Source organism: Ochotona princeps, chromosome 9 (genome assembly GCF_030435755.1).
Source record: "Ochotona princeps isolate mOchPri1 chromosome 9, mOchPri1.hap1, whole genome shotgun sequence".
In the NCBI taxonomy this organism is placed as follows: Eukaryota; Metazoa; Chordata; class Mammalia; order Lagomorpha; family Ochotonidae; genus Ochotona; species Ochotona princeps.
This window is the reverse complement of record NC_080840.1, coordinates 78,005,682-78,027,866: the sequence shown is the minus strand read 5'-3', so window position 1 is coordinate 78,027,866 and position 22,185 is coordinate 78,005,682. Positions and strand designations below refer to the sequence as shown.

Here is a 22,185-nt window from a genome sequence, read left to right as displayed (position 1 = left end):
CGCCCAATCCAGCGGGGGACATGTATGGGTGGATGTCCCAAGGCATGCAAGCCCTCAGGTACCATCACTGCTCAGGAGAACCTTCTGGGGGCCCAGCAGTGAGCATCCACATTCTGTGCCCCAGATCTCCCGAAGGTGGAGAGCCATGCTCGAGACCACAGACAGTACCTGCACACCCGTGTGAGGGACAAAGGCAGACTGGAATGGCAGGGTGACAGTTGTGCTCTTTTCCCCCACCCTGCGATCCTGCAGGGTGAAACTTGAAGGCCCTGTCTTTCAAACAGGGGTCTTCCTGCTTTGCCAACCCCGTCTGCCCCACCCAAGGCAGTGGAGAGCCACACCAGTGTAACTAAAAGCTAGTAGAGCAGGAGCAACATGCTGCCAGGAGAGTGGCCAGAGAGCTCTGTGGAGTCCGAGTAAATCTGCCCTGGGCTTTCTGTCGGCTTGTGGCTGGGTGAGGCCACTCAGTCACAGTGAAGGGGAGACAGTGGGGACAAGGCCAGCGTGCATACCCCAGCCTGCTCCCCCTCCCCCAGGTGAGGCAGGGAGTCCTCAGCACCTTCCCCACCATTGCCACATTTCCTGCCTGAGCCCAGTGAGCTCCAGCCTCCACGTTTGGTGCTTCTTGCATTGACTTGCCTGTTACCAAGGGTTTTATGGAGGATACAGATGAACAGCAGAGTAGGGGATATTTGGGGCAAGGTGTTAGGAGAAGGCATGAGGGGCCCCTGTGCCTTCTCTGGGTACATCACTCTCCAGAACCCTCAAGATTTAGCTCTCCTGGGCCACATCTCTAAGCCACATTTCATAGGCATGTTTGTTTGCATCATTGGCCATTGAAGGCGAGCTCAGCCCATCTTCCTTTTGGAGAATGGTGGGTGTGGCTGTAAGCCCCAACGATTTAACCCTGCCTCTTTAGTTTTGGTGTCCAGTCCCCATCGTGAAGCTACCCAGGATTTTGCCAACTGTCAGTCGGTGATTATCACGAAAAAGAACTTGACCCTTTGAAAAGTCCAAAAACTTTAATAATGATGTGCCAGGAAAGCAGATGAGCAAGCCCTGGGGGGGTGGGGTGTCAGTCCCAAGAGCTCTGCACCAAGGCGGGGCTCAGCTGCAGTGTCTGAGCATGCTGGTGAAAGACGCACATTCTGCCATAAGAAAGATGTGTGGAGGCTGCTGCGGGCACTGGTCAGTGGCCCCTCTGTGTGATCCCTCGGGGAACAGCGCGCCAGCATTTCCCCGGCCCCAGTGAACACTGACCGGTCCAGTGACCTAGCTTCAGAAGTGACTGAACATAGAAGAAACTCCACTGACAGCCCATGGAGTGTGATTTTTCTTCCAGGTCAGCCACAGCAGCCTTAGGAGATACTTGCTCCAGGGCCTCAGACTGGGGATGTGATTAGTGAAATGCTTGATAATGGCCTGGCTAGGCAGAAGATAATGGTGTCATTGTAAGGGATAACTGAGGAGAGGCCATGTGGCTGGCAGTGGGGATGGAGGCAGCAGGACTGGGCTGGTGCTGGGCATGGAGCTGCAGGGCTGGGCTAGTGCACTGGGCTCTGGATTGGTCCCCGTCTGACCCTCAGTGCTACAAGCCACTCCATGTATCCCTCTCCCCGCCTCCTCTCCATCTGCCCAAGGTGACACTGACCCCACCTCTTGTTCCCCCAGAAAATCAAAGAGATAACCTACATGCACTCGGAAGGCATCCTGGCCGGGGAGCTGAAGCATGGGCCCCTGGCACTGATTGACAAGCAGATGCCTGTCATCATGCTCATCATGAAGGATCCGTGCTTCGCCAAGTGCCAGAACGCACTGCAGCAGGTCACAGCTCGCCAGGTGAGCGTGCTCTGCTGGGCTGGGACCCTTGCTGCCTTCCACAGGACCCATGATCCGCAGCTTCACTCATGTCTAGAACGACAGTTAGGACTCCTGAAAACAACAGAAAAACGCAATGAAACGATTTTATTTTGGGACAGTTGTGAAGTCTATACATACAGAGGGCCTTTATTTACTATCGTGGTCTTAGTATAAAGCATACGATCAGACCCAGCCCAAAGAATAACCCAGGTGTGGGAGCCCCAGGTCACCCCTGGCTCCTGCCTGCCCAATCACAAAGAGTGTTTCACCAGGATGCTGGCCAGAGCTTCCAGCCTCAGCACGCAGTGTTTCTGCCAGGGCTTTGTTAAGTAGGCATGATTGACTGACCACCTGCCATGGGACTGAGCTCCATCTCCAGCAGTCTGACCTTAGCAGCTTCAAAGCCTAGCCTTCTTGTCCAGCAGCTTTTCTTCCTCGCCTGGTCAGCCCCATCCTGAGCCTGTATCTGGCCTCTCTGAGTCACCTCCTTCATGTAACCTCAGGTGTTGCCCAGGGGAGCCACTGTGAGTGACAGGGGCACCTGGATCGTGTGGGAAAGTCTGAGGACTGAGGCCCATCTGGGACCCAGAAGCTTTGTCAGCAGCTGCCCAGAGCAGGAGGGCAGAGCCCTGCTGTTCCCCCATGGGACAGGTCATGAACTCAGAGGAGGGTGAGGACAAACAGATGACCCCAACACAAGAGTAAGGGGCACCATGCAAAACAGAGCCATGTCACTCCCCTGCTGAGCTCTCCTCACAGCTCCCCACAGACCACAGCAGCCCACCAGCCTGCCTCAAGGAGACCCTTCCTGCTGTCTCTAGGGCTCTAGGCACCGCCATATGCCCTCTGTTTCCCAGCCATGCCTGCCTCTGCCTTGGATCATCCTGCCAACAAAGTTTCAGAGTGGTACCTGCTCACTCACGTCTCCGCCAGATGTGACATCTTTGGATAGGTTTCTCACACCTTTTATTGTCCTTGAGGCACCAATCTGAAACCCACCTCTGTTGGTTTGCTGGTGTTGCAGGGTGTTTTCCCTCACTTGCTGCCAGTCCCAGCAGAATTAGGAGTGGGTCAACCCTGCCCTCTGTAAGACACACAGGAAGCCATGGAACAGCCGGGCATCGAGTGATGTCACAGGACTGGTGAATGGGAAGAAACACGTCAGACACATTGCCCCTTATCTGGTCCTGCACACTCACAGTCACTGTGCCCCTTGGGGTCATGTTGATTCCACATCCTCCGCCGTGTAGGCAGGTTGGCATCTGGGTCACAATGCTGCTTTGCTCTGCCTTAGGGCCGTCCCATCATCCTGTGCTGCAAGAACGACACAGAAAGCTCCAAGTTTGCATACAAGACCATCGAGCTGCCCCACACAGTGGACTGCCTCCAGGGCATCCTCAGCGTGATCCCACTGCAGCTGCTGTCCTTCCACCTGGCTGTCCTCCGAGGATATGACGTACGTCTCCACACTCCCCTCAACCAGCACAGAGGGCCCCTTCTCTTCGTAAAATACTGATCTCAGTGATCAATCACAGAGGTCACTTCATTTAAAGTTCCTTTATTAAGCTTTAGTTGAGGTTTCTCCATTACAGCTAGGAGGCCATGCTAGTGGAAGGCAGAATTCACTGAGATGAGTTAGTTAGGTGGTTTATTAGTTTATCTATCTATCTATCTATCTATCTATCTATCTATCTATCTATCTATTTATTGGGAGAGGTGAAAAGACAAAGCACTCCATTCACTGGTCCATTCCCCCAGTGCCAACATTGACTGGACCTAGGAACTCAATCCATGTCTCCCACCTTGTACCCACCTAGTTGAGCATCTAGAACATGAACCAATACCCCTATGGGATGCCAGTGTCTCAGGTGACAGCTGCACCTGCTATACCACAACACTGACCCCATTTACATTAATCATCGCATAATATGCCAGAACAATCTTGAACAGTTTTCCTAACAGTTACTTAGTCAGCCTTTTCTATTATTTGCATTGTTTTCAATTTTTGCCTTCACACAAAATGCTGCCAGGGCTGGCACAATGGGGTAGCAAGCTAATCCTCCATCTAAGGTGCCAGCATCCCATATGGTGCCAGTTTTAGTCTTGGCTGCCTAATTTTTGATCCAGCTCCATGCTAGTGGCCTGGAAGTCAGCAGAGGATGGTCTAAGGCCTTGGTCCCTTGCACCCAGATGAGAGACTGAGGAAGCTCCTAGCTCCCGGCTATAGACCCAGCTCTGGCCATTGTGGCTATTTGGGGAGTGGGCCAGAGGATAGAACATCTCTCTCTGTCTCTCTACCCCCATCTCTCTGTAACTGATTTTCAAGTAACATAAGTCTTTAAAAAAAAAAAACAAAAAACACTGCAGTAAAGGTCCTTGTGTGTCACATTTAAGCTTTGTTCTTAGTCTACCAAAAAATTCAATATTCTCAGACTTTAACATTAGCAAGTTATGTTCCAGAAAAAACCTCATTTGCAATTTCACCAGCATTGTGTATGAAGACATGATTCATTGTGCAAAGAAATAGAAGTTTCCTTACAATTTTAGGTTGGAAGCTGCTGATGGGTGGAATTAAACCTTTTCTAGTTGGGAGAGCATTGGAGTGAGGAGGGTGCACCTGCTGCAGACCTCGTGGTGGTGATCCGGAACATGGTGATCCTCACAGCAACCTTTCCTTTCCCGCAGGTCGACTTCCCCAGGAATCTGGCCAAATCTGTGACAGTTGAATGAGAATGAGACCTGGATGAGACCACTGCCGCCTGTTGTCCAGTTCAAACCTGCTCCCGACGGCAGGGCAGTCCCATGGGGGAGAAGTGGGCGCACTTCCCGCCCCCAGCGTTCCGGCAGATCTCGGGCTTCAATGTGCCTTGTACCCAAGTGCTTTGCTTATAGCAAATCCTGTCCCTCTGTGTCCTGCCGACGCTGGTGGAGAAGGGGACAGGACAGACTTTTCCACTACTGTGCAATAGAGATGCAGCTCTCTTTAGAGTAACTGTGAACCTTTTTAAACTTACACTAGTTAGTTTTAAGAGACAAAATATTTATAATGGTGATTGTATAGCCTTTAAGTTATTTTTCTAGTATGTGGCGTTCTGTAGCCATGGTGACACCCTGCATGCATCTCTCGGGGCTCACCCCTGGTGGGGCACTCAACTCAAAACTGAGCACAAAGCATTGGCCCTCTGGACTTGGATTTCCCTTCCTGCCTGGGCTGCATCCAGTGCTGACATCAGCAAGGCCCCTCCATGCTGCCTGTACAGGTTGAATCGCAGCTCCCTCCAGCATTTTCTTTTCAGCCACAGTCCAGCTCTCCAACTTATGTTCAATCTGATCCTCACTCCTTTGAAGCCCAGCCCTACACCCCACCCATATAAAACAGCCTGAGTTATCCCATTCCCACTTCCTTGCTCTCTTTAAAAGCGTGCACAATCAAAGTACTATGCAATTTTAAGACAAAAAAAGACAGTGCAATTTTGTGTGTGTGTCTTGTGTATTGGGTTCTGTTATTCTCACACTCCCTGTGTGCTGTGGATGTTGAGGACTGGATAGGAGCTCAGCTGTGTGTGGCAGGAGCCACTCCGCTTGCGTGGGCTACAGTTGAAGGGGCTCCCCAAGAGTTCCTGTGGTGAAATTCTATCCCCAGGGTTAAATACATAAGAGGGAAGAAGCTTCAGTCTGACTCCAGTGGTGTGAGGTAGGGCTCTGGGGTGTTTAGGAGGAAAGCTGAACACTGGTGGCTTTATAAGGAGAGGGAGAGAAGGCACACACCCACACGGATTTCTGTGTGCAGTCTCCGACTCTTGTATGTGAAGGCTGTGCTGCTTTGCTACTTGACTGGTATGGCAGTCACCATCACATGTGGCCCTCAACATTACACCTCCAGAACAACGCTAGACAGCTTCTTTTCTCTATAAAGTTAGCCAGTCTCCAGTAATCTGCTACAGTAACGCAGAACAGGCTAAGATGATGAGTGGCCACTGGCTTTATCAATTCCATATGACCTGTGTGCTCCAGAAAGAAAATGAGGAGCATTCCACAGGATAGAGGGTGTGATAAAGGAGAGGGCAGCTCCTGGAGGGGAGCAGTCTCTAGGGCATGGTCCTGTGTCAACTTCTCTGGGAGTTGATGGGGCCACTTCAACATCATGAGAGTCTTGGGAAGCACAGGGCTGAGAGCAGGTGAGCATCTGGCAGGGCTAAGGTGAGCCCCGAGTACTGGGTGTGCAGCTGAAATACGGCCAGAGGGAGGAGGCGGTCCTGTACCTTGTGCTTCCAACACCCAGTGGCTGACTTGTGGCTCTGCAGGAGCTGGAAGCTGTGAGTCATCCACAGAGCAGGGGAGAGAGCCCCTCATCAGCACAGGACAGGCCTGGGCTCTCCCTGGCACTCTGGCCCAAGGGACGTGGGCTCTGGGAGATGACCTGAGGTCCAGCCACCTCCACATCTGGTGGAGTAGTCCCCATGGGACCATTCCTCATCAGCCTCCAGGGGATGCCCTGGTCACTTCTGTTCCTTGTGAAATGTGTCCTTTTCTATTTTGCTGGCTCATGTCCTTCCTGAGAAAGGATCTTGGGAGGTACTGTGCTATGAACATGCTCTACAAACTCACTGAAATTTATCCCAATAGTAAAGTGCAAAGAGGGTAGATATTTTCTAGAAATTATTGGAGAGGCAGAAATGGAGACAGAGGCACAGAAAAGGAGTTCCCAGAGCCTGATGCAATAGCCTAGTGGCTAAAGTGCTCGCTTTGCGTCTGTCAAGATCCCATATGGGTGCTGGTTCATGTCCCGACAGCCCTGCTTCCCATCCAGCTCCCTGCTTGTGGTCTGGGGAAGCGCTTAAAGATGGCCCAGAGTTTTGAGACCCTATGCTGCATGGGAGACCCGGAAGAGACTCTGGGCTCCTAGCTTGAGACTGACTCAGCTCCAGCTGTTGTGGCCACTTGGGGAGTGAATCATCAGACGGAAGATCTTCCTCTCTGTCTTCCTCCTCTCTGTATATCTGACTTTTCAATAAAAATAAGTAATTCTTAAAAAAAAAAAAAAAAGAGCACCAGTATACTAGTTCATTCTATAAGGTCCAACACTGACCCAGGCTGAGTTGAGGCCAAAGCTGGGGTAGCTGGAGATTTAATCCAGGCATCACATGGGGGTGGCCGGAACCCAAATACTTGAGCCAGCACTGCTACTTCTGCAGATGGATGTTAGCAGGAAGCTGGAATCTGGAGCAAGAGCCAGGTGTCAAACCTAGATAATGTGCTACAGGACACTGATGTTGACCACTCAGAAAAAAAGCCCACCTTGAGAGCAGAAACCTGTCCCACGTGTAGTATTTGGAGGTGAGGCCTTTGGATAGTGATCAAAGTTAAAGGAGGTACATAGTGGGACCCCAACCCAATGGGACAGTATCTTTGTAAGAGGAGTAGAGGCCTGGGTGAAGCCATGTAGTGCCCCCCCACCTGCCCTGGGCCTCACCTATGGGCCCTACCAGCAAGAAGAACCTCACCAGTGGCAGCCAAGTGATCTTGAACTTAGCCCCATACACTTCTTCTTGCAAGTTATCTAATCTGTGGTATTCAGTCACAGCAACAGGAAATAGACCAGGACAGGAAGTGTTCTATGATAAGTGTCAGCACCACTAACCAGAGAGCTTACAGAAAGCAGAAATCTGCTCCTTGGTGGCTAGAGCCAGGGAGCTGCAGCACCATTAACCAGAGAGCTTACACAAAGCCAAAATCTGTTTCTTGGTGGCTGGAGCCTGGGAGCTACAGTGTGATGTCAGGGGAGGACTGCTTCCCAGGCCACACATGGCAGGCTTCTCACCATGTCCATCTCTCCTGGTACCCTTGTGGAAGAGCGTAAAGGGCTGCCCTCACACCCTAAGCACCTAAAATCCCACATCCCAACACTGTCACAGTTGGGGAGAGGATGTTTCAGGAGACACAAACATCAGACCACAGAAGGAGGGATTTTTTGAGGCCTTGCAAGCCTGGAAATGATGCGCTCTCACTCACCCTGAGCTGATGCTATCAAGGTACGGAATGCTAGATCAGAGCACATGCGTGGCCTTGGGAGTTTCAAAGCTGCCCTCCACGACTGCTGTGGGGGAATCCAGAGTCACGTGAGTGTGTCTTTGCCAACGATCGTTTCTTCCTTTTGCTCGAGCTCTGAAACCTCCCAGGCTCCTTCCTTGCATGCTGAGCCATCGGCTAACTCACGTCCTCAGTGCAGGGAAGTGTAGGCCCCGGTCTCCCAAGGGTTAACTCCACAGCTTAGCTTGTTTCTAAGGGGTAACAGGATGGGCAATCTTGGCCTGATACATTTAGCCCCTGGCTTGAATGCAAGTTCCTCTTCCCTGCTTCCCCTTTTTTAAGATGCCCTTGGGGGAGCTTAGGAGTTGCTTGAGCATTGGGATAATACTGGGAGAACTAGGAAGACTATAAAAGAGGCAGGCTAACCCCAAATAAATGGCATTCTCTCTACAAGAATGACCCACTGCGTGTTGTCTTGTGTTGTCTCTTGTGTTGTCTTTTTGTAACCCTAGTCCCTCCGCTCTGCTCTGGGTACACGGCGATGCGGGCGTTGCCAACAGGGAAGCTGTCCTGCAGAATATGTACACATCCCTCTCTGTCCCTCTGAAGCGCCTCTGGATCAGAGGCTGAAGTTACTGATTTTCACCATTCTCTTGTCCACCCTGTGGTCCTTTTGCTCCAACAGTTGGAGAATTTCTTCCGTTTTCTCTCTGAACTTGTCTACCACTAACATGATTTCTGTTAACATGATTTAATTTCTGAGACATCGTTTTTACTCTGAATACATAAACCTATATGTTTTAGCATACTGTTATTGAACTAATATCTCTACCCATACTTTTTTATCTGATGTCCCTTTTCCTTTTTAAAATATTTATGTATTTAATGGAAAGAGCGACAGACACACACACACACACACAATGAGAGACAGAAAAAGAGATCTTTCACTGGCTGGTTCACTCCTCAAAAGGCCACAGCTGGTCCATGGCAAAGCCAGGGACCCTGGGCTCCACCTGGTGTCCCACATGGCTGGCAAGCCCTCAAGTACTTGGGTCATTTTCCATTACTTTCTCTTCAGTAGCAGAGAGCTGGGTCAGAGCAGAGCAGTCAGGACTCATGCCAGCACCCAGCTAAGGGATGCTGGCATTGCGGCCACTGCTCAGCTCTCTGCAACATGATGCTGGCCCCTGGGGTCCCTTTTCTATTTGCAGACCACCTTACACATCTGCTTAGGTTTCTCCTGGCTATGACCACTCTTCAGGCTTGCTGTGACCATTTTGAAAAATACCAGTAAGGTACTTTATAGAATGTCCCTCAATGGGGTTTGTCTGGTGCTTTCCTTGTGGTTAGAGGAGGTTAGGGGTTTTGGGGGGAGAAAGACCTCAAACGGAAGAACCATTCTCACAACTTCACATTCAGGGTCCATGGCATCAACATGGCCTCATTGAATGGTGACTTTGACCTCTGATGGACAATGTGTAATGGAGGTCCCCACAGTGGGCACGGGTCTGCTAGTGCCTCATCTCCATCTTCTCAAAGGAAGATCTGCCACCTCCCTCCCCCACTTCAGCCTGCTCCTAGAGGGGCGTCTCTACAGAACCTGTGAGTTCTGCGCACGTTCACCTACTCTTCCCTATTTATTTATTTATATTTATTAAATAACTTATTCCCAATAGTCTGAACTCATGAGTGTTATCTAACACTTTAAGTCACAACCATACAACCCTACTTATGCTATTTTGTTGCTCAAAAAGCCCCAGCTATGACCATTGGGAATTCTCAGGACTCTCAGTTGGCTCTAACGTGTCTCTTAACATGTCCCCATCACTCTGTGTGTGTGTGTGTGTGTTTATAGAGTTTATTGAGAGGCAAAGTCAGAGAGAGAGAGAAAGAGGAAGGGAGGGAGGGATGGATGGAGGGAGGGAGAGAGAGAGAGAAAGAGAGAGAGAGAGAGAGAGAGAGAGAGAGAGAGAGAGAGAGAGAAATGCACCTGTTGGTTCACTCCTCAAATGGCCTCAATGGTCAGGGCTTGACCAAGCCAAAGTCAGGAGCCTGGAATCGCATGCAGGTCTCCCACTGAAGTCTAGGGGCACAAGCATTTAAGCCATCCTCTGCTGTTTTCCTAGGTGCATTAGGAGGGACCTGAGAAGAAAGGGGAGTACATGGGACTTGAATCAGGACTCACACAGGATACTGGCATCACAGGCAGTGGTTTAACCCTCTGTGCCACAGCACAGGCCATATTGGCCCCTGCGTGTGTGTGGCAGCCTTGCTCGCACTTCAACATGCCCTGGCCCTAGGATCAGCCTTATTTGCAAGGATGTCAGGGGGCAGCATTAGGAGCCAAGGGCTCTGGGAGTACTTGATGCTGCCAGATGTCACTGCCTCAGGACAGCCCAGCCGACTACAGGCACAGAGCTGCTCATGCCAGATCTTTCTATCAGAGGTCCTTGCTTCAAGAATGTGGCTTTTCCTTTTGAAATTTCCCTCTCTACACAGTCCCTGTCTCCTTCAGACAGGCTGCAGTTTCCCATCAGTTCATGCTTTCTTGGGGGTCTTCTGTTCAGCAATCCCCGAGACCATCAGGGGGTGAGGCTACAGTGCCCCTATGGAGCAGAAACACTGCAGACAAACTGGTGGGGAGGGATGTCCACTTATCTGAGAGAAGTCACAAGCTTATACAAGAGAAGGGGGCATGCAGAAGGCCGGTCCCAACAGTACTTTCGCCCAACAATGACATTGTGACTGGCTAATAGATAAGTCTATCTCTCTGGACCCTCTAATAAAGTTAGGTAGCACAGGAGGTCAGGTAGCACAGGGAGCTGTGTCTCAGGACAAACTCCTTATCTGCTGAAAAGCAGGATGAATTTAACATTTGTTTTCCTAGAGTTGTTTGCCAAGGAAGTCCAGCACAGTTCACTAAAGAGACAGAGAAGAGAGACTGGGGTGCAGCCCATTGCTCTTGCTGCATGCCCAATGAACAGGCCATACTGGGGTCTTCATTAGCTGAGATTCCGGTCAGGGGCTGTCCTGGGGACACAGTGTGCCGTGTGCCTATTGCCTCCCACATGGTCTAGGCAGGCAGAGATCCAGGGGTGATCTCCCACAATGTTTCCCCTGTCACACAATCGGCCTGAACTCCAGGTGGACTGACTGCATTCTGAGCATATGGCAGGAGGGTGCCACAAGGAGAAAGGATGATGGTATCAGGCCTTGCCTCTTGTAGGGATCACACTTACAGAAGAGATCTTTCTAATGCCATGTCTCGGAGAAAGGGCCTGGTGGCCAGGGCTCTCGAGACCCTGGAGGAAGAAGGTTGAGGGCCCTTGGGGTTCAGACTCCCAGCTCCCACAGAGCCCTGTTTTCACTCCGCACCTGAATCCTCAGCTGGGCCCCAGCTTCAAAGTCCCTTCTTATCACCGACAGAGGAAAAGCCACGGGCTAAACACCTCTCCTGGCTGATCCTGCCCTTTTCCCCACCATGTCCTCCCGCGAGTCTCAGTGCCCAAGAGACCACCATAGTCCTCCACTGTGGGTTTTTGGTCTTAGGGACGGAGGACCATCCTCTGCCCCTTAAAGGAAGCAAGAGCCAAATATAACACCGGAGGGAGGCGGACCACAAGGAGCAGGAGGCTGCTGCAGGTCAAATGCCCCAAGTTCATGTGCGAGAGACTGGCTCCACCCTGCCACAGTGCTAGGAGCCCTCCAAGGGTGGTAGGTCAGCAGGGCTCTGATGCCATCACCATGGCAGTGAGTTCCTATCAGAAGGACGAATTTGTCCCCTTTCTCCTTGTACATGTACCATCTGAGGCCCTCCACTGGGGAGGACCTAGCAGCCAGGCAGAAGGGGACCCTTTTACCTCAGAATTTAACCTCCAGAGCAGAGTCAAACAAGTTTCTGTTGGTTCTCATGTACTCAGTCTGCAGTGTCTGTATGGCAGCAGGAAACAGCCCAAGGCAATGTGGCAGCTGCTGCCAAGGCCTGAAGCTCAAGGCTAGCTCCACCCTGCCTTCTCCCAGGGGGCAGACACAGCAGGACCTGGTGTAAGGGCAGGACAGCTTCTGGAACAGGCCTGACTTACAGCCCTAGTGCATTTCTGGTCCTGGCAGGTGTTGGAGAAATGGGACAGAGGTGGGCCAGGGGAGCAGGGACAGTGGCTAGCACAGTCCGCACCCTCCCGGCACGCACAGACTCTGTTCAGCACTCTGCTTCTATCCTTGCTCTTGGAACCTGCCAAGTCCTGGAGGGGTCCCATGCTGCTCCCCACACAGCTGAGGCTCACAGGAGGGAATGGACTCATCACTCAGGGCACAATGCTAAGTGGAGGGGCAGACTGGAATCCAGGCTGGTCAAGGGTGGGCCAGACTGAAACCATGGGAAGCCACTGGCCTGGTAGTGGCATAAATAGCCTGATGCTGACAGAAAACCCACCCCTGGCCTTAGAAAAGGCTAATGAGGACAGCGAGCGGTGATTGGAGCTGAGAGATGGGGCAGGGACAGAGCCAGAGGGCCTCAGAGAGGCGAGCGTAGGTCCCTGAACAAAGCCAGGGGCTACTGAGCTGAAGGCAGCTGGGATGCAGGCTAGAAAGGGCTTCTCTTGGCGTAAGCAGGGTGACAAAGCCAAGGGCAGAGGGTTCCACTGCAAAAGTCAAGCCAGGAGCTGGTCCTCCCTCACTAAGACCTGACAATTCTGTAACTTAGTTGTGGGTGTGTGTGTGTGTGTGTGTGTGTGTGTGTGTTTGTATTTTTAAATATTTTGTTTATTTTCAACTACTTGAAAGACAAACAGAGAAAGCTGAGGCCATTTTGTCTCTCTTCATCTGCTGGCTTGCTCCCTAAATGCCCACAACAGCCAGGGCTAGGCCAGGTTGAGACCATGAATCAGGACTCCATCCGGGTCTCCCACATGTGTGGAAGGGGCACAAGCGCTTGAGCCACCATAATGGCACGATGCGTTAACAGGAAGCTAGATCAGAAGTAGAAGCTGCTGGGACTCAAACCCAGCACTCCACATGAGATATGAGCATCCCAAGTGTTAGCTTCATCTGCTACACCATACAGCCACCTCCTTTTTTTTTTTTTCTCTGTATCAGATTTACTGCAGCCTGACTGATATCCACTTACAAGTCACCCTTTTTAGGTGACTGATGAATACACAGCCAAATGACCACCACCATAATGGAAGTATAGACTCTATTCCCAGCCCCAAACCTCCCTCATCACCCCTTGTAGCCATCCCTTTTTCCTCCACTTCATCACTGGCAACTACCAGTCAAATTCTGTGCTTGCAGCGCTGTCTGTAGCCAGCCAATGCCCCACAGCGTGGCTGCTCCAGGAAACTCCTCCACTCACTGACTGTGGACACATGGGTTCTCTCCCATTCTTGCCTGTCCTGAATAAAGTTGCCACCAGCATTCATATGTGTGGACAGGTGCTTGGAGAAGCACCCAGGAGAGGCACTGCTGGCTGACGGCAGAGGGCGTATGCTGAATCCTGCCACTTGCTTTCCCCACCAGCACTACAGGAGGGGCCTCGTATACCCCACCGTCATCTATATGTCATCTATATGTAGCACAGCTCTCCCAGCAGGTGTGTGGTGGGAGCTGCCCATGATAGGGATCCATCTTTTCCCTGAAGTATTGAAACAGTTTTAAAATCACTTCCTTCCTCTTGATGCCCAACTTCTCTCATGAGTGTCTTTACAATACAAAGCTCCCCAAATGCCCCACGCCCAAACACTGCAGGCCCTTTCATGCATCTTTCTGAAAACAAACAAACAAACAAACAAAAAAACATTGACTCTCATCACTTCCTAAGCAGCCCCTGACTTTCACAGCTAGGCTATGCCCTTAAGATCAGCAGACAAGAGACTGACAAAGCTGCGGCAGGTGGGGTGCGGAGCTCAACTGGGGGTCTTGCCTGCAGGTACAGCTGTCACTCAGCTCCAGGAGACTACTTCTTGGAGATGCAGATCTCAAGAGAAGTCAACAACTGAGACTTTTTTTTTTTCAAAGCAAAACTTTCCGATTTTTACCTGTTGGAAACTAAGTCAATTTTTAAAAGAAAACAGAGTGACCAAGCAATTTTTTTTTAAATAGTAAAAGTCCAAAAATTTATTCTGAGAGAAACCAGGGTATAACCAAGTAACATGGTTAAAAGAAAACAAAATAATACTGGGTTAGACAAGACTCAGTGGTGGTAAGTGAGCCCTTGTGCCAGCAGGCAGCAGTGCCGATCGGCCCTCAAGCTCAGGCCCCTCAGGTGACTTGCGGGTTACTGAACATGAGGCACATGGCTCCTTGCTTTGCAGCCCTTGGACCCAAGTGCCCCTCTGTCCAGTACCTGCACACGTCCAGCAGTCCTTCTGCTCTGCCTGTCCCCAGCTGGCATCAGGGACCGTTGTCACTAACATGCAAGCGCAGGTCCTGCTGGTTCACTTCTCACTTGCTGTCTGGCATCACCAGTCTTGATGCCCTGCCCATGCAGAGGCCAGCAGCCTTCCCCATCCTGTCACACCAGCTCAGTTTTCAAAAGTGGCCACCATACTCCACAAACCAAGGGTCAACCACAGCCCTTACAGAAAACTCTTTTCTGTGATACAGAAAGCCTGTGTATACACACACAGGAGACTTGGGTTACGTGTCGGCTCCAGGGGTGAGTGCTAAAACCCAGTGCATATGGACACCACCACTTCCCAGCCCAGGACATGTGTCCATCCACCAGGTGGGCCCCATTTCAATGCCGGCCACCTTCAGGAGCTACAATCCCAATATCCAACTTTACAAAACTCCCTCTGGTGGTCATGGGAGGCCACCACGGCTGCATCAGGCTCCCTACCCAACCCCTCTTAGGAAGCCTAGCCCAGCCTTTTTAGCACCTTTGGCACCTGGGTGACACAAGTCAACTTCTCCCCTGCCCCACCGGCGGATTGCACGTTCTCCTGGCACTCAGCATCCGTCAGTCACTGTCCCAACTCTTGCAGCGCCCCAAGTCCAACGCCCCCCTCCTTTCCTCAGTCTGTGTCCCGCCCCCCCTTATTTCAGCTGTGCTGGGTACTGGGGTGCCCCACTAGGCCTCTGGGTCAACGGCTTGACCATTGCCAACAAGCACACTGCCTGCCGTCCCTGTCCGCCTGGAACACCCTGGCATCCGCATGGTCTTCTCTTTGCACCTTGCCACCTGCTTTTTGGCCGCACCCCAAAAACGCGGCCCCAACGGTCGAGCCGCGGTGCTGGGACGCCGGGCTTCGGCCTTGCCCGTTCCGCGCCCTAGGCGGACGGTATCGCCCGGGCGATCTGCACCGAGCCCGCATGTCCAGCCTCCGCCGGCCCCGCCAGCCGGACCCCGCAGACGTCGGCCTGGCCCCGCCCGAGGCTGCCGACAGCGGCCCGCCCCGTAGCGCGATTGGCCGCTCCCGCCCGGCTCTCCGCGCGCTCATTGGCTGACTCGCCGATCGGTCAGGCCGGGCGCCGCGGCGGCGGCGGCTGAGGGGAAAGGAGCCGACCGGAAGGGTCGCAGCGCCCCGCGCCCCTCACACCCACTGCGGCGGTGGCAGCGGCGCGGGGCGGCCAGGCGGGCCGGGGCCGCAGCGTCGGGAGTGGCCAGCGTGCAGCGCCGCCAGTCCTCCGGCCCGCCCTCGCCCTTGCGGCGCGGCGGCTGGGAGGCGAGGTGAGCCCGGCGGGCTGGCTAGGCCTGGCGGGGTGCTGGGGTCGGCGCCGCGGAGGAGCGGCGGAGGGGCGCGGGGTGCGGGGTGGGCACGGAGCCGCCGGTCCGGGTGCGCGAGCGGCCAGAGCTGTGGGAAGTCGGCGGTGGCGGCGGCCGCCGCCCCTGCCCTGGACTGCCGCAATCGCCGCCCCCCGACCGTGCGCGCGGCGTGGGGCCACGGGGCCCTGTCCCCAGCTTGGCCCCTCGGGATCCGTGCGCTCCGCCGTCACCGCCGCGCTATGGCCCCGGTGCTCAGAAGCCCGAGGCTTGGTCCCCGCGGCCTGGGACGGAGGCGCTGGCCGCCCCTCGGGGAAGTGGGGCCGCGTCTGCGCTGAAGCACTGGGCTGTTGGCAGGCGGGCGCGCGCGTCCCTGCGCATTTGTGGGAAATTGGGCCAGATCCCGTCCCTGGTTGGCAAGCCCCCTCCCACCGGTCCTGAGCCTCGTCACTGCCCGCTCCAGTGCCCGGCCAGACAGAGCAGGCCCTGCTCACCTGCCCACCACAACAACTCTTATCCCGTGCGCTCCCTGCTCTCGCGTCCCACTCAGGCGCTTGCCAGCCAGGAACTTGGCGGAATCCGTGTGCCCTGGACTTTGCACCTGCTACCTCTCCTGTTTACCTTGTCCGCTCCTTCCTGGCCTCCCTCTTTAGGGGTCATTCTGTTTCCTTGTTTTATGTTCTTTCTAGCTCTTGGTTGAAGCTGTGTATTTGCCCTTGTTTTCTGCCACTCCCCCCAACACACACACACACACTCATGCACACACTGGCCTGTAGCTTTCTGGAAACGTAATTGTGTGATGTGTCCCTTGGTGTCTGCTCATGCTTGTGGAAAGCACACAGGAAGTATTTGAGTCTCAGCTCAGTGAATGAATGAATGAATGAATGAATGAATGAAGCAAGGAATGTACCTGCCTTTTGTGTCTGCTTCACCTGTTCCTTTTGTGACTTCCAAGTACCGTGGGAAACTTGTCAGCCTGTTCTGGTTGTGTAGAACATCTTAACGGCCTTGGCCTCTTTATTTGGTCATCATCAGAACAAGCTATGGTATCTAATCTTACGTTTTCATAATGGTTTGGCTCTGATGACCTCTTAGTAAGTTCAGGAGCCATCCACTGAATTCTTGTTATCTAGGTCGTGTTTCTCCTGGGAGAGACCCACAGGGTCCCTTCAAACTTCCGCTCCCTGCAGAGGGCCCAAGAGCCCCCCAAGAAAATGCCTGGACACACTGTTCCTGGACAGTGAACGATGCGGGATGGAGGGAGGGGCTGTGCCATGGCACGTCCCGATGGAGCTTGCCAGGCAGGGGGAAGTGTGAAAGGCAGCGTGAGGAAAGGAACTTGACCAAGAGTGGAGTTGGAGTCAGCCACGCGCCAGGTGTGTTAGCATGGAATGTGGGGCTCTTGAGAAAGAGCACGGTTGTTTCTGAGAGGAGCCCGGACTCCTCCTGATTGCTAAATACTGGCTGTGGGCCTGTGATACAGGCCTCCCTGAGCCTGGGGAAGAGTGGTAGCCTGGGGCCAGGGAAGGCTCGCTGCTTGCCAGGGAGGAGCAGCGCTGCCTGTACCCAGGCTCCAGTGGCGGCCTCCAGGGGGGACACTCAGCCCAGGCCCTCAGGCCTGAGCGCTGTCTGCCAGCTTCTAATTTGTTCTCAAGCAACACTGCCCATGCTGCTTCATGTTTTACTCTGTTTACCCTACCTTTTTTTGTTCCTTTCAAAAGCAGTCTGTGGAGCTAAAGTAAACCTATTTGGACATACTCTTCTCTGGAAAGTTTTGATTTTCCTGAGGTTTTAATTTTCAGGGCCCTGGTACTTTAATTTACTGAAAGAACATAATATTTTTGTTTGGTCCCCCTAAATAAATGATAAAGAATACACTCGAGTTTTTGTTTTTCTACCGGAAAAAAAAAAAAAAGAAAGGTTTCTGCATTAAAAAAGGTACCAGACAGAGCAATTGATGGCGAGCAGCTAGCTGCGTTTGTGATGTCTCAGGTGATATAAAAAACAGATTTTTTTTTTTAAAAAGACTGCTGATTTGGCTTTTGGGCAACCATTTTTGGTGTAAATATTTACCTCACACTTAGTAAGCAGATGCCATTTTACGTATATATCCTTAATCATTAATTCTTAATCATTTGTACTTGGCCTTTTGTGATTATGTGAACAATTTCTAACATCCGTCTCTTAACTGAGATAGGGACTTTCTAATAGAGCAGTGTCCAGCTTCCGGTGTTACAAACTCTGGCTCATTAGGCTTCATTGGACACACATACCACCCATATTACTTTCAAATAAATCTTCAGTGTTATATCACCCGTGAATTTTTCATTGTATACTTGCATGTTGCTAAGAGATTCAGACTGCAGCCAGCACTGCGACATGGAGAGTAAAACCCTTGCCTGAGACACCAGCACCCCATATGGGTTCCAGTTCTTGTTCCAGCTGTTCTAGTTCCCGTCCAGCTCTCTGCTCATGGCCTGGGAAAGCAGCAGAAGGTGGTTCAAGTGCTTGGACCCCTGGCATCCACATGGGAGATCTGGATGATACTCCTGAGTTCGGCCTGGCCCACGCCTGGCTGTTTGAACCATCTGAAGAGTACCAGCAGGTGACCCATCTGTATCTCCTGTCCCCTCTGTCTGCAATTCTGACTTGCAAGTAAATAAATCTGAAGGAAAAAAACCTTACCCATTTAAATTCAGAAATCAGTGATTTTTAATATCATGAAATAGCCAGTTTTAGTATTACAATTTTAGAATGTCCTATGTATTTTGTGGTTTCTGTAGTGGATTGACAGTGGATCCATGTTATTGCTTGTGTTGGGACTGGTTGATAAATCTTGTAGGTGTCTTAATTTTTTAAATATTTGTTTATTTGCGTGTCAGAGTTACAGAGCTAGAGGGAGAGACAAGGTCTTCCATCTGCTGGTTCCCTTCCCAGATGGCTGCAAGGGCCAGCACTGGGCCAGGCTGAAGCCAGGAGATTCCTTGGGGTTTTCCACAAGGATGACAAGGGACCCCACCACTTGGGCCACCCTCTGCTGCTTTTCCCACACTGTTAATAAGCTGGACCGGGGGAAGTGGAGCAGCTGGGATTTGAATCAGCACCAGTATGGGATGCCATGTTACAGCAGCTCTACTTGCTACTGCACACCAGTCCCGTAAGTGTTCTTGTCATCTAAATTCCCCTGTTTCTATTTTTTGTAATTGATTTGTTGAATCAGCTGTTCTGTAGCTGAAATTATACCAGTTTGTGTCTCTGCAGTTTAACTTGTTTCTCTGTGTTTTTTGGAAGTAAGTAGTTGAATCTGTTGGAGGCTTGGTCAGATTCAGGGTGTATGGCTGTGCCCAGGCATGTCCTGAAGTGAGCTACACTCTTTTCTTTGGAGGTGGCCAGAGATTCATGTCCATCCCACTTCACAGTCACCAGCGTTTGCTCACTGAATTCAGTAGCACGTTCACAGGGGGATCTGACTCTTGAATCCTAATTTTAACTTCTGCCTCATGCTGCCCAAACACATTGATTTTCCTTCATAATTTTATCTTTGAACAAACAGTGACTAGGGTCACAGAGTAGAAGCAAACTTATACCAGTAGTACAAAAACAACAAACCAAAGCAAAAGTACCACTCAGGGGAGGGAAGGGGACAGGTTGCCAAAAGGGTAAGGCTATGGAGGGAAGTGCAAGAGTGGCAGGTGCTTGAACTAGATTTGGAGGGATAATGAAGGTTATGAAGGAGAGACGGATGAGCAGTCCTGTCAAGCAGATGGAGCAGCTTGGGCAGAGGCCCGCAGGTGTCCCGCAGCTAGGCATATCTGCTGCTCCCAGGTGGTTAGCATTGTCTAAGAGTGGATCAGAGGGCCCACCATCACCCATGCTGTGCTGATAAGGATTCCAACCGTCCTAAAGGAATCTGGAGAATGGTGTGAGCATTACATATTTTTAGCAAATCTTTCTCTGTTTAAAATTCTCCATCTCGAAGTAGAGATTCGTGAGAAGTTGCAAAGACAGTACAGAGAAGTTCCAGGTGCCCTTTGCCCAGTTTTCACCCTGGTTGCATAATTACCTCACAGTAGTGGATATCAGACAGCAGGAAGTTGGCTGTGGTGCAACATGTGTACAGCTTACTGCCATCAGCTGCAGGGATTCATGTGACCACCATAAGCAAGACACAGAACTGTTCTCAGAGATCTCCTTTGTGCCACTCCTTGGTAGCCCCTCCATCTCTATGCCCTCACCATGCTCAACCCCTGACAACCACTCATCTCTTCTGTATGTTTTAATTTTGTCATTTCAAGAGTATTGGATACATGGAACTATCCAGTATGCAACTTTGAGATGTGCTTTTTTCACTTAAATACAACCGTTCTTCAATATCCCCAGGGGGTTGGTTCTAGGCACTGCTCCCTGCTCCTCCTTCTCCCCACCGCAGATGCTAAAATCCACAGATTCTAAAATCCACAGATGCTCAGGCCTCCTATACAAACTGATGTAGCATTTGCTAGAACCTGCGTCTCATACTGGTATACTTCAGCTCATCTCCAGATGATGTGGAATACGCAATACAGTGTGTCGTATAAATAGAATGATGACAAGAAAATTCTGTCCGTGTTCAGTACACTGTTCAGCTCTGTTTTGATCCGCCATTGGGTGAATCTGCAGAAACAGGGCTGTTGATTGCCCTTGAGGTGTGTGTGTGTGTATGGGTGGCAGTTTCCCTTGGTATGGCTGTGCATTGACCCACTGAAGGGCCTATTACGGAGCTGCTGTGACAGTTATGTAACTCCCATTCTAGAGTACAGTGGTCATTTATACAGTCATTGCTAGGAAAGCACCTCTGCTTCCCACCTGTGGAGTGTGGAGAGGAAGACCAGAGGGTCATAACAAGAAGGCAGGTTCCTGTAAGCAGGGCTGGAGGGCGGAATTGCACTGGATCCTTAGAGTAAGCAATGGGTGAGGCTATAACCAAATGCTACTCGATTTTCTGCCTTGCAAAAACTGCTGTGGCTTTAAGGACTGCTGTTCCAAGGGATGGTCCTAAGAGGCTTTATAAAGACTGTCAAAAAGATGGTAAGTTGTGCTGAGCTATTTTTCATAAGAACTAAAGTAGGACAGTGGAACAATTAAATTAAAATTTTGAGCAGCAAGTACTGATTCTGAAATTCAGCATTTACCATCAGTTCTTGGGTTAATTCAGTGCTGTGTGTACCCGGTGTTCTGAGGGCTGCTGTGACAGCCACCTGTGTCAGAGGCAGCGATGTTTCGGTAGGAGGAAGCCAGAGATGAAATGTGAAGGCCTGAGTCCCTCTTGCTGCTGCCTGGCTCTCAGACACACGCCTTCACCTCCTGAATACAGCTAGATAGGAGGGAAGCATGGATCTTGTGGTCAGACGCCCTTCGCTCACATCTGGGCCGTGCTGGGAATGTGCATGACTTCCCTGTCTCCAAGTGTCTGTGTCCTCCTTTGCAGAGTGGAGATAGTAGCCCCCCTCCCAAGTAGTTACAGGAGTGTCTGTAGATGTGGCCTCTGGGCCTGGCCCATCGCCAAGGCTGCCTCCGTACAGCTGGTTAGAATGGGCAGTCTGCAGCTTTCATTAATAACTGTAGTCCAGCAGCTTTCAAGAACACCTTTTAGTCCTTTTGTTTCGTTTTGTTTTTTTGAATATGAAATACATGTATAGCTTTAAAAAATGAAACAGAAAGTGACAATGGAAAGAGTGAAAGTTTCTCGTTTCCTGCTGTTTCTCTGGGCTTCCTAACATAGGCTGTGTGGGTATTTTTTAGGTAAACTGGAATTGTTGTATACACTGTTTCACAACTTGCCTTCTCTCTTTTATGCATCTCAAATACCCTCCAAGATGAGCGTGCGGGATTTCTGCACTTTATTTAATGACTTTAGCACATTTATATTGCCAACCATCATCTTATCAGCTGACCCAAGATATGTGCTTGATTGGTACAGTTTTGGCCTGTTAAGAGAAGTACTATAAGCATCCTTGCGTGGACATCCTTGCAGGTGCGTGACATGTGCTTCTGAGATCCATTTGTAGATTTGTAGTTTTCAGGCAAGGACTCCTGTGTATTTAAAGTTTCGTTAGCTGTTGCTTTCCTTCCTTCCCCAGTGTGTTTTAGCAGTTCATAGTTCTTGCCAGCCTGTGTGAAAGCACTTGCTTCCTCATGCCTTGAGCTCCAGACTCGCCTCCCCCAAGAAGCCTCCTTCTATACTGTTCTCTCCCTGCCCTTGTTCACACCTTTGCCTTCATGCTTTTGGGGAGCTCTTGACCTAGGGGGAGGAGACCTGCCAAAGCTGTGGTGTAGTACAGGCCAGTGGGCACTGACCAGGACCAAGTGGTGGGGCTGGAGCACCAACCTGTGAGGGCAGTGGAGGCAGGCAGTGCCTTGTGTTACCAACGCAGTTGTGTGTGAAGAATGCTCAGACTTGCCGGTTTGTAAGCATGTTTGCTTTTCCAGCCCTGGTTGATTTGTTTTGACAATAACCCTGACTGAGTTTATTTATCCAGGACTGCATCCCATGCTTTGTTTTTTAAAAACAATCGATTTATTTATTTTCATTGCAAAGTCAGATATACGGAGAG

At 51.2% G+C, this 22,185-nt stretch overlaps 2 protein-coding genes and 1 long non-coding RNA gene across 7 annotated transcripts in view; 2 read left to right on the top strand and 1 right to left on the bottom strand.

Moving 5' to 3' along the window:
- GFPT2 (glutamine-fructose-6-phosphate transaminase 2) overlaps positions 1-4,920 on the top strand; it is a 34,062-nt gene extending 29,142 nt beyond the window's left edge. The window contains exons 17-19 of the mRNA XM_004599023.4: positions 1,672-1,839; positions 3,155-3,316; positions 4,546-4,920. Of these exons, the coding sequence (XP_004599080.1) occupies positions 1,672-1,839; positions 3,155-3,316; positions 4,546-4,590 (375 nt within the window). The 3' untranslated portion in view covers positions 4,591-4,920. The remainder of the gene's footprint in view (positions 1-1,671; positions 1,840-3,154; positions 3,317-4,545) is intronic.
- On the bottom strand, positions 1,796-16,175 carry LOC131481171 (uncharacterized). The gene is made up of 3 exons (XR_009246112.1): positions 16,087-16,175; positions 4,400-4,573; positions 1,796-1,932 (listed from the first exon to the last, which is right to left on the bottom strand). It is a non-coding gene; the product is annotated as an uncharacterized LOC131481171 (long non-coding RNA).
- The window catches only part of MAPK9 (mitogen-activated protein kinase 9), a 44,413-nt gene continuing 37,561 nt past the window's right edge, over positions 15,334-22,185 (top strand). Inside the window, exon 1 of one of the 5 annotated variants that reach the window (XM_058668863.1) lies at positions 15,334-15,559. The gene's annotated coding sequence lies outside the window, so the exon portion shown is untranslated. The remainder of the gene's footprint in view (positions 15,560-22,185) is intronic. The other 4 variants (XM_058668861.1, XM_058668859.1, XM_058668860.1 and 1 more) reach the window with 4 other exon arrangements.